The sequence below is a fragment of the Mus caroli genome, unplaced genomic scaffold, assembly GCF_978045245.1.
Source record: "Mus caroli unplaced genomic scaffold, Mus_caroli_1 scaffold_4, whole genome shotgun sequence".
Lineage (NCBI taxonomy): Eukaryota > Metazoa > Chordata > Mammalia > Rodentia > Muridae > Mus > Mus caroli.
This window is the reverse complement of record NW_028227259.1, coordinates 39,419,744-39,434,895: the sequence shown is the minus strand read 5'-3', so window position 1 is coordinate 39,434,895 and position 15,152 is coordinate 39,419,744. Positions and strand designations below refer to the sequence as shown.

General features: G+C 50.6%; 1 protein-coding gene across 3 annotated transcripts in view; it reads right to left on the bottom strand.

Annotated features, from left to right (window-relative positions):
• The window catches only part of Ppp2r2c (protein phosphatase 2 regulatory subunit Bgamma), an 89,154-nt gene that overhangs the window by 6,199 nt on the left and 67,803 nt on the right, over positions 1 to 15,152 (bottom strand). For all 3 annotated transcript variants that reach the window (XM_021162830.3, XM_029477624.2, XM_029477623.2), the window contains exons 6-7: positions 10,816 to 10,980; positions 2,427 to 2,596 (exon numbers count right to left, since the gene is read on the bottom strand). In XM_021162830.3, the coding sequence (XP_021018489.1) occupies positions 2,427 to 2,596; positions 10,816 to 10,980 (335 nt within the window). The remainder of the gene's footprint in view (positions 1 to 2,426; positions 2,597 to 10,815; positions 10,981 to 15,152) is intronic.

The window sequence follows — 15,152 nt, the reverse complement described above, 5'->3', positions numbered from 1 at the left end:
TCTTGACATAGTCCTGTGCACACAGCCCACCCAGAGCTGCGGGCTATGGGGATAGCTGTGGGGGAAGCACCAGGGAGCAGCACTCACAGCTCTGAGACTGGAGAGGCTGTCATCAGTGAGGTGGGGGGGGGGGCGCACTGCTAGCCACAGTCTGGGGGCCACACCTACTGCCCCAGACTGCGGCTCACAGTCCTACCAGGCTGTGACACCATCACCCTGGTCCTACCTGCCTGGGACCTGAGAGGGTGAAGCCAAGACTTTAACTTTTTCTGATCCCTGGGTCCAGCACCCTATGGAATGTGGTGCACTAGCCAAAGCCAAAGGGCTCCCTGGCACTGCCAGCCCTGCCAGAAGACAGGGTCCTTATGTTTTCATCTCCTTGTGTAGGTACAGCAGCCCTTAGCAGGTCCAAGCATAGATGTGGCTTCCCCTCCTGTGTACCAAGCCTTGCCTGCCCCCTGGTGGCAGAAGAAAACGCTTCAGCTGCAGAGGAAGAAGGAAGACCAGGCTTGCTGGGCCTGCCCTGAGGATGCTCCATGTCTAGGGACCAGTATCTTCAAGAACCATGGGCTGAGGATGATGATAATGTCTTGGGATCATCCCACTCCTGTAAGCCTACTCAAAGGCTCCTCCTTTTAAAATTATTTACTTTTATTTTATGTGCACTGGTGTTTTGCCTAGATGTGTATCTGTGTAAAGGTGTCAGACCCGCTGGAGCTGGAGTTACAGACAGCAGTGAGCTGCAGGTGGGTGCTGGGAATTGAACCTGGGTCCTCTGGAAGAGCATCCAGTGCTCTTAACCATGGAGCTTTCTCTCCGGCCCCTCGAGAGTCCTTTTGATGGCGTGAAATAGCTCTCACCTGTCAAGTACTGCAAGATGGCTAAGCACAGTCTCACTACACACAATTTCTGGGACACAAAAGTCAAACCCAAAGACACGAGCAGCTGTAGTCATTATTATCGTTATTTTGGAATCTTTAGGATATTTTAGGACAGCTTACAGAAATCTTACAGAAAGTCCCAACTCTTGATCCCCCCAAATAGTTATGCCGCCATTCCACTGAGACCCCACAGGCTTTGAGAAGCCCAGAGGCTTCACACTCACCCCTCCCTAAAATAATGACCACAGTGTTGTGATGAGCCCAGGGCCCTGGAAAAGCAGAGGCCCAGTCACCTCACAGCTTGGAGGTTGTTTCCTGCCTCAATCTCAAGCTGCGGACACTTTCAGAGGGACACAAGAGGGTCTGTCTCTGCTCAGAATATACAGGCTAAAACCTGGAGAAGCGGCGAGCCACAAGCCCTGCCCACTGCTAACAGAGGGGTCGTCAGGTCAGCAGGAGATGTGCTGGGAGCACGGGACTTGTAGGAGCTCCTTCCTGAAGCTTTGCCTCCGGGACACAACATCTCAGGTTTGGGCAGAGCAGGGCAGGGCAGCAAGCAGTGGTGAGCTTTGGGACTGCCACCACTGAGCTCAGACTCTTCTGTCACTCTCCAGCTTCCCAGTGTCCCTGTCTGCAGAACCGGTAGTCAGCGCCTTCTTTGCTGGAGCAGGACAGAATAGATGATAGGCACGTGTGTGTTGACACACAGACACAGCCCCGTGGGTAGGGCTGGTTTTTTTTTTTTTTTTTTTAGACAGGGTTTCTCTGTATAGCCCTAGCTGCCCTGGAACTCACTTTGTAGACCAGGTTGGCCTCAAACTCAGAAATCCACCTGCCTCTGCCTCCCGAGTGCTGGGATTAAAGGTGTGCGCCACCACGCCCGGCTGGGGCTGGGGTTTCTTGTGGCATGGCTGAACCTGTTTCTGCCAATCCAAATTCTAGACCACCTTTAGGATTCAGCACAAATGCAGCTGCCTCCCAAAAGCCCTGCCCTGCCCCCTTGCCAAACACCTACAAGCTGCGCTGCACATCTGATATTTTAATAGCAAACCAGCTTTGTCTTTGTGTCCCACCAAGAGGCCTGGCGGGAGGATGAATAAAGTTTCCCCAGAAGTGCTCAGGGGTCCACCCTGAACACTGGCTCCAAAAAAACCACCCCGAAGATCTAGAAACGCCTTCCACGCTACCACTGAATACAATTCACACACAGAGGTCTATGATGGGAGTCATGCTTACCTACTTACTGGTAAGGCTGTGGATGCTGGGGGTTACATCTGTACCCCAACTTCAGGCCTGCCTACATACCTTTATTCCTTCCTCCCCTCCATCCCCAGAAACTGGGGCTCTAGATGCAGATGACAGCCCCAGGCAGAGGCCCCTCAGCTACCCCCAGGCTCTCTGCAGTTTCATCTACACTGCAACCACAGAAAGCCCCTGTGGCTAGGCAGCCCTGTGGGTTGTCAGTACAAGGAAGGAGGAGGGGGCATCCTGGGAGATCTCACACCACACAGAGGGCCCTTGAGGACGCCAGAATTCTACACACACCTGGTAGGTCTCTATGGGCCTCGCCTCCATGTTCAGGTCCCAGACCTTGACCGTGAGGTAATCCCTCGTGAGCATGTAGCGCCCACTGTGGCTGAACTTCACGTCGGATACCGAGGAGATGATCTCTGAAAAGAAGGAGCGGTTGCTGGGGTCCTCGGGCTCTTCGAAGACTGTGGAGAAAGAATCTGCAGCTATCATTGGCTGTCCTGACCAGTCAGAACCAGAGCCAGCTGTATTCATCTGTACCATCATTCATTCATTCATTCATCAAACCTTTCCCTAAACACCTACCAAAACCCGGGCTCTAAGGATCCTCTAAAGAGGAAAAGCCAGTGGAAGGGCTCCCTTGTGGGAACTGTGTTAATTGATTATTTACTGAAGTGCTGTGAATGACTTCACTTAATCCCCTAATAAAACCTTCGGGGTGGTAGCCTAATTACCCCCACTGAATACACAAGAAAACTCAGACTGAGAGTGAGTGAATCCACAAGCAGATCTCAGAGCTACGCTTGCTGCACACTCTCTGCTGCCCCCTACTGGCAGTTCAGAACACAAGCCTGAAAGCGTCTTCTAGGCCAGACCCTATGTGGTTCTGGTACTAACAGGTCCTGGGTCTTCGGGCCAGGAGCTGCTTTTGTGAATGTGCATTAGACACCTGTGGCTAATCACACCCCAGCGGCTAGAACCACTTTGGGCTGACATTCACTCCCTGAGCTCTGTGGGAAGTGTGTGTGTGTGTGGGGGGGAGTGAGGGGTGCTAGCGGTCAGTTACCACCTAAGCATCTCAGTAGAGCCAGCCTCAAGAAACCATTGACTGACAGCCCCGCCCATTGCCTCGTTGGAAGAAGAGGGTTGGCCACAGCTCCCAAGAAGCTCTAGACAGATCTTTCCTCCCCGGGAATATAAAGCCCCCAAGAGTGACCCAGACCAGCAGAGATAAAAGGGCTAATAAACTGGATTCAATAATGCTCACTGAGTGTTCATTCCATGCTCAGCCTCACACAACCAATCCCCAAGAGACAAAGTGAAATATGTCCTGAGTTGTGGCCCATGAAGAACTGGCATGATCTGGCCCCCATTTCTGAGTCTCAGAGCCCTCCATCTTCTCTGCCACACTATCCCTTATACTGAAGCCCCCAAGCTTACTGTCAGAAAGGCCTCTTCCCACCACACTGGTATGAACAACCTTGGGACAGGATGGGGATTTGTGCTGGCTGTCTAGGGGCTGTGGTAGCCAAGATGTGGTAGCTTTAGCAGCTGGGAAGGACAGGGCAACGGCTGCTTCTAAAGCCTCCATCATAGTCAGCCCTGGCCACACCCTGAGTAGATCTCCAACCCCCACAACTGCTCAAAGCACACATGTTGTTTTAAGTCCAAGAGAAGAGTGCTCTCTTGAGGCTCCAGGGCAACATCCTGAGGAGGCTGAGGAAGAGCAAAACGCCAGGAAAGGAGCGCCCATGGCTCCATCTTGGGAGACTCTGAGGAGTGAAAGGTTTGCTAGCCTTGAACAGCTCAGCAGCTGTTAGCACGTCTTGCAGACTCTGCTATCAAAAGCAGAAATCACTGTCTATTTTGAGGAGTCGTGAATGGCTGTTTCTATGGTTACCCTGCCACAATGCCTAGCAGACAACAACCTGCGTTTCTAGTGTTTGTGGGAGAGCTGAAGCCACGGCTGGGAATACAGGAGAGCCAGTACGCCCGAGCCCTGTCTGGTTCAGACAGGTTTGGGGAACTACTGTACTCCTTTGACCCTCAGCCTCCTCCCCTGCTCAGTGCAGGCATGAGCGCACACAGGACTCCACTGTGCTTCTTATTCGGTGAGAAGAAAGTTGCAGTGTCATCTTATTAGGAAAGGATGCTGTGGGCGGGGCCCTGGGGGAGTCTCTGACAGCCACACCCTGGCTTTCAAACAGAGGAGTGGGAGGCAAAGAACTAGTGAAAGCTGCAGGCTTTTTACACAAGTGCAGCTGGAATAACTATCATGGCTGATGAGGAACATCACAGGCTCTGGCCCTGGGAACCTCATGACAGCCAAGAATGCACACTGTGGTTGAGACGCACATGGCCAAGGACAGAGGCAGTGGCCTGTGTAGCAGCACATCAAAGCATAAGATGTCATGGCAGAGGGCATGGTTGGTGTCAGAGTGCTTAGCAAGCATGCTCCTGGCTAGGGTTCCATCTGGTCTGGGGTCGGGAGGCAAGCAGGTAGGGACTGGTTCTGAATACTGGATTCTACACAGGCTATTTAGAGGCGGAGAAAAAAATTCCAGAAAAATCTAAATTATAGACTTAAGTGTATGAATAATGGTTAATGCTCTCAGCATGACACACTTGTAAGAAACTGGCTGCTTGGGTTAGCTTCTGGGAGATATCTTCATTAGGCTAGGTGAGACTGGAAGACACGCCCTAAAAGTGAGTGGCACCATTCCCTGAGCTTGAATCCTGAGATGCAGAAAAAGGAGAAAGCAAGCTGACCAGCAGCCGTCAAGTCTCTGCTGTCTGAGTGCAGGTGTAAAACAGTCCCATATCTCAAGTTTCTGATGCCATGCTCCCTGCCATGATGGAGGGCAACCTTGAACCATGAGCCAAAACTAACCTTCTCTCCCTTAAGCTGCTTTTATTACAGAAACATGACACATATACAATTCAGAAAAAAATGGTACCAGAGAGTGAGGGTGCTGCTGTGATAAGCCTGACCACTAGTCTTTCAGGCCTTTAGAACAGATTCAAAGGAGAAATACGGAAGAGTCCGGAGGTTGGAGGCAGAAAAGCCTTGAATGCTGTAGGCAGAGCTTAAGCTATACTGGTGGGAGCTTGGAAGACAAGAATGTTGACAGAAATTTGGACAGTGGAGACCCTACTCATTAGAGAGGACAAGGGCTCTATCTGGGGTAGGGTTGTGGACCATGCATGTAGATTCTTAGGAGAAAATAGCTTGTGTATTGTACAGATGCATCACATGTCAATTTAAAAACCTATGGCCTGTAGGAAAGGGTAGAATAGAAGGTGGGACATCGGAAGGCAGAGAGGATTCTGGGATAGAGGCAGGGTGGGAGATTTGCTCAGGAAGATGGTACCTGTGCACAGGTAGCTAGTCATGTGGCAGAATGTAGATTAGAATAAATGGATTGTTTTAGTTATGATCTACTCAGAGAAGAAGAGCATAGCTATATAGCCAAGGTATTTGTAAATTTATTTTGAGTCTGAGTCTTATTTCTGGGAGGGAACATGGGACTGGATGAACCAGACGTAACTTCTACAGATTCTAGAAAAGAATCTAGCTAGCTTCATGTGTAAAAGTCTTGAGTTTAAAGTTCAAAGGTCATGGATTAATTTGTTTGGTGGAGGACATTCTAAGACAGAAGAGCATTAGGCTGTGGCATGACTGTTTACTGCATGTGTAAGGGCCACAGTAAAACAGAACAGAGGACAATTTTTAATGTGTGATTTGTCAAAGAGGAAAAGAATCCAAGGAAGTTAAACGTTACAGCCCTGGACTGCAGAAGAAAGAAAGAAAAAGCTAACTGAACGCCAACATTTCTCTCTGTGCTTCCTGATCGTGGATGCAGTTTGACTAGTCACCTCAAGTTTCTGCTGCCACGGGCTTCCCCCACTGTCCCAAAGAATTCTGGGACAAGTAGCTGGGGCCCTTTATTTGCATACCAAAGAGTGTGTTGGCTCCAGGCTCACTCAGTGAGGGGCTCCTCTCACCTGCACCTCTCACCTGCTCTTCTCACCTCTGCCCCCTGTCCTAAACCTCTCCACCCAGGGCCTTTGCACCTTTCCCCACCTTCTCGTTCCTATATAACGCTGCCATTTTGGCATACCATCTCTTGGTTCCTGTGGTCTGTTTCTCTCTCTCTCTCAGTTCTCTTGGCCCTTGGTTCTCTCAGCTCCTTCCTCTCTTGGCCCCTCTGCTTTGTTCCCTCTCTCTTCTCTTTATCTCTCCTCTTTTGGTCCCTGGTTCAGTGTAGACTCTTCTAGATGGCCCTGGATGCACTCTCCCTCATATCCACAATAAAAAATGTCTCCCGAGGCATGTGTAGAAGACATATCTCCATTTTCACTCAGCCACCATAATGGACAGAAATATCAAATTGTGGGTCAGAATAAACCCTTTCTACCTTGTTGCTTTGGCTGGGGTACTTTACCATAGCAACAGGAAAAGAAACAATGACAAACACGAATTTGAAAGAAGGAAGGAAGGAAGGAAGGAAGGAAGGAAGGAAGGAAGGAAGGAAGGAAAGAAAGAAAGAAAGAAAGAAAGAAAGAAAGAAAGAAAGAAAGAAAGAATTTTACTCACTGATACAAACAAAACCACGAAGCTAGAGAGATGGCTCAGTGGCCAAGTGTCCACTGCACTTCCAGAAGGTCCCAAGTTGGTTCCCAGCACCCACATCATGACTCACAACTGCCTGCAACCCCAGCTCCAAGGAATGCTGCCCTCTTCTGGCCTCTGTGGGCATTACACTTACTTGCACATAACCTAACCCACAGATACAGATATAAACATATAAAATAAACTCTTGTGTTAAAAGACAAAAGAAAGAAAAGCATGTCTTTCCATCAAAAGGATATCTGGCATATGTACACAACCTGTACAAGGCCTCAAGGGACGGGTTACTATGCCAACCTCAGGAAAAAGGAAGAGACCTGCAGTTCTTGGGGAGGAAGGCAGAAGGATGCTAACAACAGTGCAGAGAGCACAGGAGGAGAAAACCTCAGGCCACAGCACCTGTGCACCCACATGCAAATGCTTTCAAACTGTAGACTGCCATGTGCCATACAGCCTGTCTCCACACAGGACCGCTGGCCTGCAGAGAGGCCCAGACAGGCTGATGCAGTCAAAGCTTCTAAGTGAGTTCCTAGGACTCTGAGAACCCCTCAGAAAAGACCTAGCCCTGAGGACTGCCGGCTTTACCCAAAGCCTTCAGTGGTAGCTCCTTCTATGCTTCAGTCTTGCAGAAGCCTTCAAGTGGCACAATATACCACAGACACAAGCCTGTGGACAATGCATGCCTGAGAGGAAAACATGGGATGAACAGAGAGAGGCACTGCAATATGAGATCCACCTCTCGTATGAGACTCCAGCCTCACCAGGCGTGTGACAGACACGGACATCTAACACTCATATATCAGGCATGACAGGAGGAGTTCTTAGTCCTGGGCTCAGGAAATGGACAAGGGGCTCGAAGCAGCTGCCCTGGTGGCTGCTGCTGTCTCACTCCACCTACCCCACCCCAAGAATCTGGGGGTCACAGACTACTAAGGTCAGGTGGCTCTGCCTGCTACCTCTACATCTGCACACAATCTGAACCAGTATAGAGCACAAAGACAGTACCAAAAAGCCTTTTCCTGTCTGAAACACGCTCATACACAATCTCTCTCCCTTACACACACACACACACACACACACACACATAATCTCTCTCCTTACACACACACACACACTCTTACACACATATTCCCTCCCTAACATACACACATTCTCTCCCTTACATACATACACATACTTTCTCCTACACATACACACTTCATCTCCCTTACACACACACACACACACATATACACACACACACACATTCTTAAATACACAGGTGCTTGCATACACACATGCACCGCATTTTTTACATGTAGATACACAGACAAATGTCATCAAAACCATGTCTCATGGTGTATCACTCCAAGGCCATGTCTTGATGTCTTTCTGGTACTGTCTCTGCTTCCATTTTGGGAGCAAAGCAGTATTGTTCTGTCTGTCCCCCGACCATCACCACTGACTCTGTCAATGCAGTGGATTCCTTGTGTCACTAAAAATCTTCTAAACATTTGAAAGGACTGAAGGGTGTCTATTAAATGGCTGTCACCATTGCCAACGTGCCATCTACTCTGCTGGACCAGTGGGATGACCCTGGGTTCTGCCCTGACACTGAAGGAGTATCATAGGGTCTCTGCTTCCTCAGGGGACGCAGACAGGGCTTAACTCACAGCAGGCCTGGGCTCCCCTCTCCTCCCCATCTTTTCTTGCACAGCCTGACAAAGAGCTGAATATGGACCTAGTTCAGGAATGTGTGCCACCTAGGCCAGCAGAGAGTGAGCACAGGTGTTTGGGGGCAATGCCCCATGGTGGAAGAAGGATGCCCCAACCATGTCTGCCTGAATCCATAAAGAGAGAGAAAATATTAAGACCAAAGACAGCCTGGTCACCAGCTGGTCTTGAGCAGATCCCCAGATCACCCTGTGGTCCTGAGAAGGCTCATCACCCCAGATCACCTTGTGGCCCCAGTGTGACTGCAAGGATCATTGCGCAAGAGTGAAGAACCGACTTCAGGGCAAGTCTCAACGGGGCTCTGGGGATGGAGGGGGTGGCTGAGTGTCAAGGAGGTGGCACAAATGACCCGAAGGAACCACATGGCTGCCGCTAGTTCTGGCAAGTGAGACTCACACCATACCTCTAAAACCATGAACTTGTGTTCAGGTGGCTTGGGTGGTGGCTGAAGTGGCCCAGCTGCAGGAAGTCCAGGGCTGTTAGTGAACCTGGCTCTGTCCAGTCACCTGGCCCTCTCAGGCTTCCCCTCTCACCCTGTCAAACAGGGCTGAGGAACACAGCGTGAGGAGAATTGAGAGTGCTTGGGAGGACTCTCCAAGGAAACAGCGTCTTGTGACCTTGTGTCTTGAAAACACAGGCTTGTTCTTGGAATGTGTTTTCGTGCTCCTCCCAGGTGTAGCGGATATGAGTTAATTTGCTTCGGATTATTCATTACTGCTTGCTGCTGTTATTCAATTAAATGTTTGTGCCTCCATGGAAAAACACCTTCTTGTCACGCGGGACTTGTCCTTGTGACTGTATAAAACCTGAACTTTACCAATGTGCCCTGTCATAACCCTCAGAGTATAAAGTGTCTGGGGTTCTGAGTCAAGCTGACTGGTGCATGAGACTTTAGTCTGCCTCATTTGTCAGCTCAGTTCTCCCAGGTGCTACCCTCTCTAAAGCAGTGACATCACCCCACGCTGATAACCCCTCTTAGTGTCAATCTCAGTTAAGACCCTGACCACCAGCATCTGTGCACCGACTGTTCCACACCCCACAGAGTCCAGTGAAGATCCTGTTACTGAGCCCCACACCCACCACCCCAGATCTGTACGTTCCACTTCCATCCAGCTAGAATATGACCCAATCCCTCCCAACATACATGCCCAATGGCCACTCTGGCCATCCAACCCTACCAGGTAGAGCCCATAGCTCTACCTCTAGAGTGCACTTTGGGGCTATGTGGTTCCTTCCCTGGCTGTCTCTTCCCTCTGTAATGTTTGCTCTTCACTTTGATCAATACCATCACCTCCCTGCATGCCATCCTCTGAAGGCTGCCCTCCATACTTAGAATAAAATCCAGCTTCCCCTTAACCACGATGGCTCCCCAGCTACCCTGCCCTGCTCATGGATCCCCTGCCAACCTTCCCATCTTCCCACCTCGTCTTTGGTAAGGCTTCCAACTTGAAGCATTTGCCCCTATGATTCGATCCTTCTAAGGCCTTCATGACTCACCCTTAGAGTACCTGTTCCTGGGTAACACATGAGTGAGATGATCCCTGTCCCTCTAATAACCCATCCCTGAATGGGCATGCCCTAACTATTCCACGACAGGAACCCATGAGGCCTACCAAATGCTCCTGACACATAGAATATGAACAAGCCTGCAGGAGAGCTGCAGGGCGGGGCACAGGGACAGAACTTGGTCAAACAATGAGAAAGGAACTGGAGTCTCAGCCTGACCCCACTATCTGGCAGGACCTGGCTCCTGGGGGAGAAAGAAGCAAGCCTCTATCACTCAAAAGCCTGGACTATCTGCACCTTCACTTCTCTAAAGCCCCTCCAGAGCCTACTGGAATCACACACACATTCATTCATTCATTCACTCACTCACAACTGTTTGCAGATCTTGTCACAGGTACTAGGGACAGGTGGGTGGTAGATCAGAGAGATATAGCCCTATCCTCCTGCCTGAGTATAATGGGGAAGGCAGACCCTAAAGAGCTTCTGGTGCCTAGAGCCACAGTATGAAGCTTCAGGCCCATCCCTGGGCCCTCAGTTTCCTCTCTGTTTACAGTAGCTACCTTGGAGGGATGTAACCATCATGCGAGACAGGCAGAGTATGGCAGGCATTGCCAGGGGTTTCAGAAATGGCTGTTGCTGTTTTAGTCTCCATCCCTGGGCCTCACAGATGCCCTCTGGAACAGGAAGGGAGCATTACATACACCCTGCCTCCAAGGAACTCACAGGGTGCTTTGGAGAACGGAGAATGGCTAGAACAGACCCCATCACCCTCGTGCATATGCCACAGTGGTGCACCCACTTGCCAGTCCCAATAGACCTAGCACAGAGACTTACGCTTGGAGTGCTTGTCGCACAAGGCAGCTGCCCGCATGTCACAGAGCCGCAGGGAGCCCTTGCTGCTGCTGTAGACAAAGAGGTTGCAGTGGTGCGGATGGAACTCAGATGCTGTGATCACCTCCGTGAGGTCCTCCATGTTGGCTGGCTTGATGTCTACGATGTCTGGGTTGGCAAGGTCAAGGAAACAGTGAGCAAGGGTGCCCTTGCTCTTGCCTTTCCATAAGGCCCATGACAAACTCAGCCAGGTCTGCGTGGCTTCTCTGGTGGTAAGACACCCCCACACACAACAAATGAACACCCCAGTCCCTAGTCCCCCCAGCCACAGATTCACATGGAAGACTGCTGACCAGTGCCCCTTCCCAGTCCTGTCCCCTGCCCCACAGAGCTGAGCCCACAGCCTCTTACAACATGGTTCTAAACAGCTGCTCAGCCCTGCAGTCACCACGGACCTTTCCCAAGAGCCCACCTTCCTCTCAGAAGTCAAGCAGAAGGCATGCTTAATGTGCACAGTGGGGCACACGGTAAGCTGTCCCCTACATGCTACATCCACTCCAGTAGTGACACGCGACAGGCCCCAAAAACCTGGGCGCTGTCCCGAGACAAAAAGTTCACGGAAACTTAGTCTCCTGGAACAGTGGCATCCTGTATTAACGAATGCTCCCATGTCCTTGCTTTAGTTAGTAAACGGATCTGTGTGCTTTCCCTTAATATTGATTTAGTATAAGTGCCTCTAAGGATTGAATTTTTTACATATAGCTAAGTTAGATTCTTCACCAGTCCTAGGCAGTCAGTCCTTGAGCCGACCCGGGGCTTGGATAGCTGAGTCACTGCCCTACACAGGAATTTACCATTACCTAGGAAGAAGGAAGGTTGTGGTCTAAGGAGGAACTAGAGTAGATACTTAGAACTATAGATAGCTGAGTTACACCCATACACATGAATTTACAATGGCCTAGGGGGAAGGTGGACTATACAATAGACTAGAATAGGAACTATGGCAAGGGCATGAAGCCCTTGCCCCTGACTTCTAAGATTAAGCTTGACCTTGGGTGGGGCTGCTTTTGATCCCAGTGGTTAACATTGAATTTTATCCCAGCTGATTCCTGCCAGTCTTTCATGTTTGCATTCCTCTGTTTTATTTAAGAATCCGGTAACCTGGTAACTTCCTGGTACCTGGCCGGTGTATCACCTAACTTCCCTATTTTCTTCTGTATAAAAAGTTTGATGCTCGATTTGACAAAACACATTCAGATTCAACACACTCTCTCATATCTGCGCTTGTCTGTCAATTCTTGCCCAACTCTATGTCCATCTGTCCAAACCCCTGATTCCCACGGATTGAGGGGGGCTGACTGGGCCCAGTCCGTGGCACCTACAGGCGTAGATGCTGGATGCTTGCCCTCTAGTTCCTGCTATTTTGGGAGGCCACAGGACTTTTAGAAGGGGGCTCCTAGGGGTGGGCCTTTAAAGCTAACACCTGCTCTTTGTTCCAGCCTTACTCCGGTCTCCTGGGCCCCCCTAATACAAGCAGGTTCTGGCATACCCTCCCATGGCCATAAACTGTGCTGCCTCACCATGTCTTCCCTGCCTAGGACTCAAAATGTGACTCAAAATGACTCCTTCCACCCATCAGGGGATGCGGTCACAGGGACTCAGAAGGTGGTGAGTAGATACTCCCATTGCATGCTGGGCCATGGGCACTCTTCATGAATGATTTCACATCTCTGTCCTTTTACATCTGGACCGTGTGTACGGGTTTATTACCCCAGCATCCTCTCCCCTTCTCCCGGCATTATCAAGACTCTCCAGTGAGGGAACGTTCTTTAATTGGAGGCAGCCCCACACTCAGCTCTGACATATGCCTTGGAGACCCCAGGACCTGGAATGCAGGGATACTGAGCTATGGTTTCCCTGGGCTAGATGGGAACAGAGGAGAGGGTTCTGGGACCTGGAGTCACACCTCTCTGCCTGCAGAGTAGAACGGAATCCTATATAGGCTATGGGCATCCAGCCAGGCACATGGTCATAGTGCCTAGGGACTGGTCAGTGCCTGCCCTACAGGCTGTGAGCACCCAGCTAAGCACATGGGTACAGGGCTCAGGGACTGGCTAATGCCACCGCCTGGCTGTTGTCAGGTGCTGTTGGGATGGAAGTTATTAAGTACTGAGAGGGTCTGTGTATGCCGTACTTCCCTCATTGCTTCAACAAAATGCCTGGCAAAAGCATCTTCAGAGAGGAAGGTGGGATTAAGCTTGGCGGAGCACGCCCTTAACCCCAGCTCTCAGGACACAGATGCAGGCTCTGTTAGTTTGAAGTCAGCTTGGTCTACACAATGAGTTCCAGGCCGTCCAGGGATACATAGTGAGACCCAATCTCAAAAAGAGAGAGCGGAGGGGAGGGAAAGAGAGAGAAAGATGGAGGGCAGTCCAGCAGGGCAGGAAGTATGAGAGCAACAAAGACAATGCACACACAGCCAGCAAGGAAATGGAGGGGAGGAAGAGGGAGATGAGAGGGAGGGGAGGGAGAGGAGAGGGGAAGGGGAGGGAGAGAGAGAGAGAGAGAGAGAGAGAGAGAGAGAGAGATTGATTGATTCTGACTTTCTCCTTGTTATTCATTCCAGGACCATAGAGTGATGTCATCTCCATCTAAGATGGGACCTTAATTAAGTCAGTCTAGGTTACCCCTCATAGACTTGCTCAGGGATCAGTTTCCACAGTGACTGTAAATCTAGTCAAGTAGAATCAGGATTAATCATCACAAGTTGCCCCACTAGATTTCACTGAATCCATCCTAAAACAGGGGCTTGAAGGGCTTTCCTGACAAGGGCGTGGCTGTGGGTGGGACGCACGGCGCCAACACACTGAACCACCTCTCCTTGCATGCCACGCCAGTGGGGACTTCCAGAAACCCTCAACTATGACCCCTCTGGGTGGCTTTAGTTTTGAAGATCAGATGGGAAGTTAACCGGGCGTTGTGTCCGATCTTAGCATTCTAGACTGTGCTATACCACATAGGAATATCATGCACCACCCGTTCTTCCCAGCCTCAGTTTCACCATATGTAAAACAGAGGCTTGCTGAGATTGGAAGGTAATGGTTCCTTTCAAGGAGTGGCCAGGTGCCCATGAGCTGAGGTGCACCTCTAAGGTTGTGAGCCTCAGAGACTAGGAAATGCGGACAGCAACACAATTTATAATTACGAGAGGATGCTGAGATATCAGTACTGTCATCCCCCAGTGACCGGTGACCTGGAGTCCAACACAAGTGTCTTTATTGAACACACAGAGAAGAGTGGTGCAGGGGCTGGGGAGTGTGAGAAAGACACACACTGACTGACTTAGTGATAGGGACCAGAAGAGATGAGAGAGGAGAGACTGCCAGATACAGCTCTGAAGGACAGGTGGAGCTCTACACTCTGGCACACCCCAGTCAGGTGAGACAGATGACACGGCCAAGATACTGCAGAGCCAGGCTGTGTTTGGCCCTAGAGTGCCATCTGCGGTCTCCTCTATCAAGGACATGGGAAACGTGAGCCGCATAGACCTCTGCGGCATTGTCACGCTGTAGGGACTTTTATAGACTGTCAATCATTCCTGTGGCCAAGGGTTTTGCCTGATCTCCTGAAGGCCAGCTGGAGTCAAGCTATCACCTTGGACTGATAAGCTGTGGAGAGGACAGGCTCTGTGTGTCCCATGGCTTTCATTCACTGAGTCTCAGCATCAGAAGTGGTGGGGACAGAGGGTCACTTCTTCACAGGGGATTCCCGGCTAACCATTCTCTGCATCTGGACTGGGAGATGGAGTAGCGGGCACAGAGAGCAGAGAACCGGTACCAACCCCTATCACATGGGCATTCGTGGAGACAGCAGCAGACATGCTAATAACAGTGCAACAATGAACTGAGCCTCCAGACACAGCCATAGCCTGGTCATTAGGCAGCCCATCCCTGAAGAAAATGAGGAGGCCAGGGTGAGTAGGGACACACCCAGAACCACTTGTGCGCTGTGGAGGAAGGAGCTGGCTTCCAAACATCTCGGCAGGGCAGGCCTTCCAGCAGCCTTTATACCCCAAGGGGCCTGACACTGTGTGACTATGGCTTGTCACTCACCAAAGTAGATGCCAAGTGCATACAGAGATTTCATGAGAGAGAATGTGGAAGCTCTGGGTTTCACAGACTGCATCAGGCAAAGCATGAGGCTCATCCACATGCCTTCCCAGGAGCCTGCTCTCCAGACCAGAAGATGTTGTCATGGCAACCAAGTAGTGACTAGAGTGAAGCAAGAGGCAGCTCTGCCAGAACCCTGCAGAACGGCCTCCTGTGTGGAGAGCCCCCAAG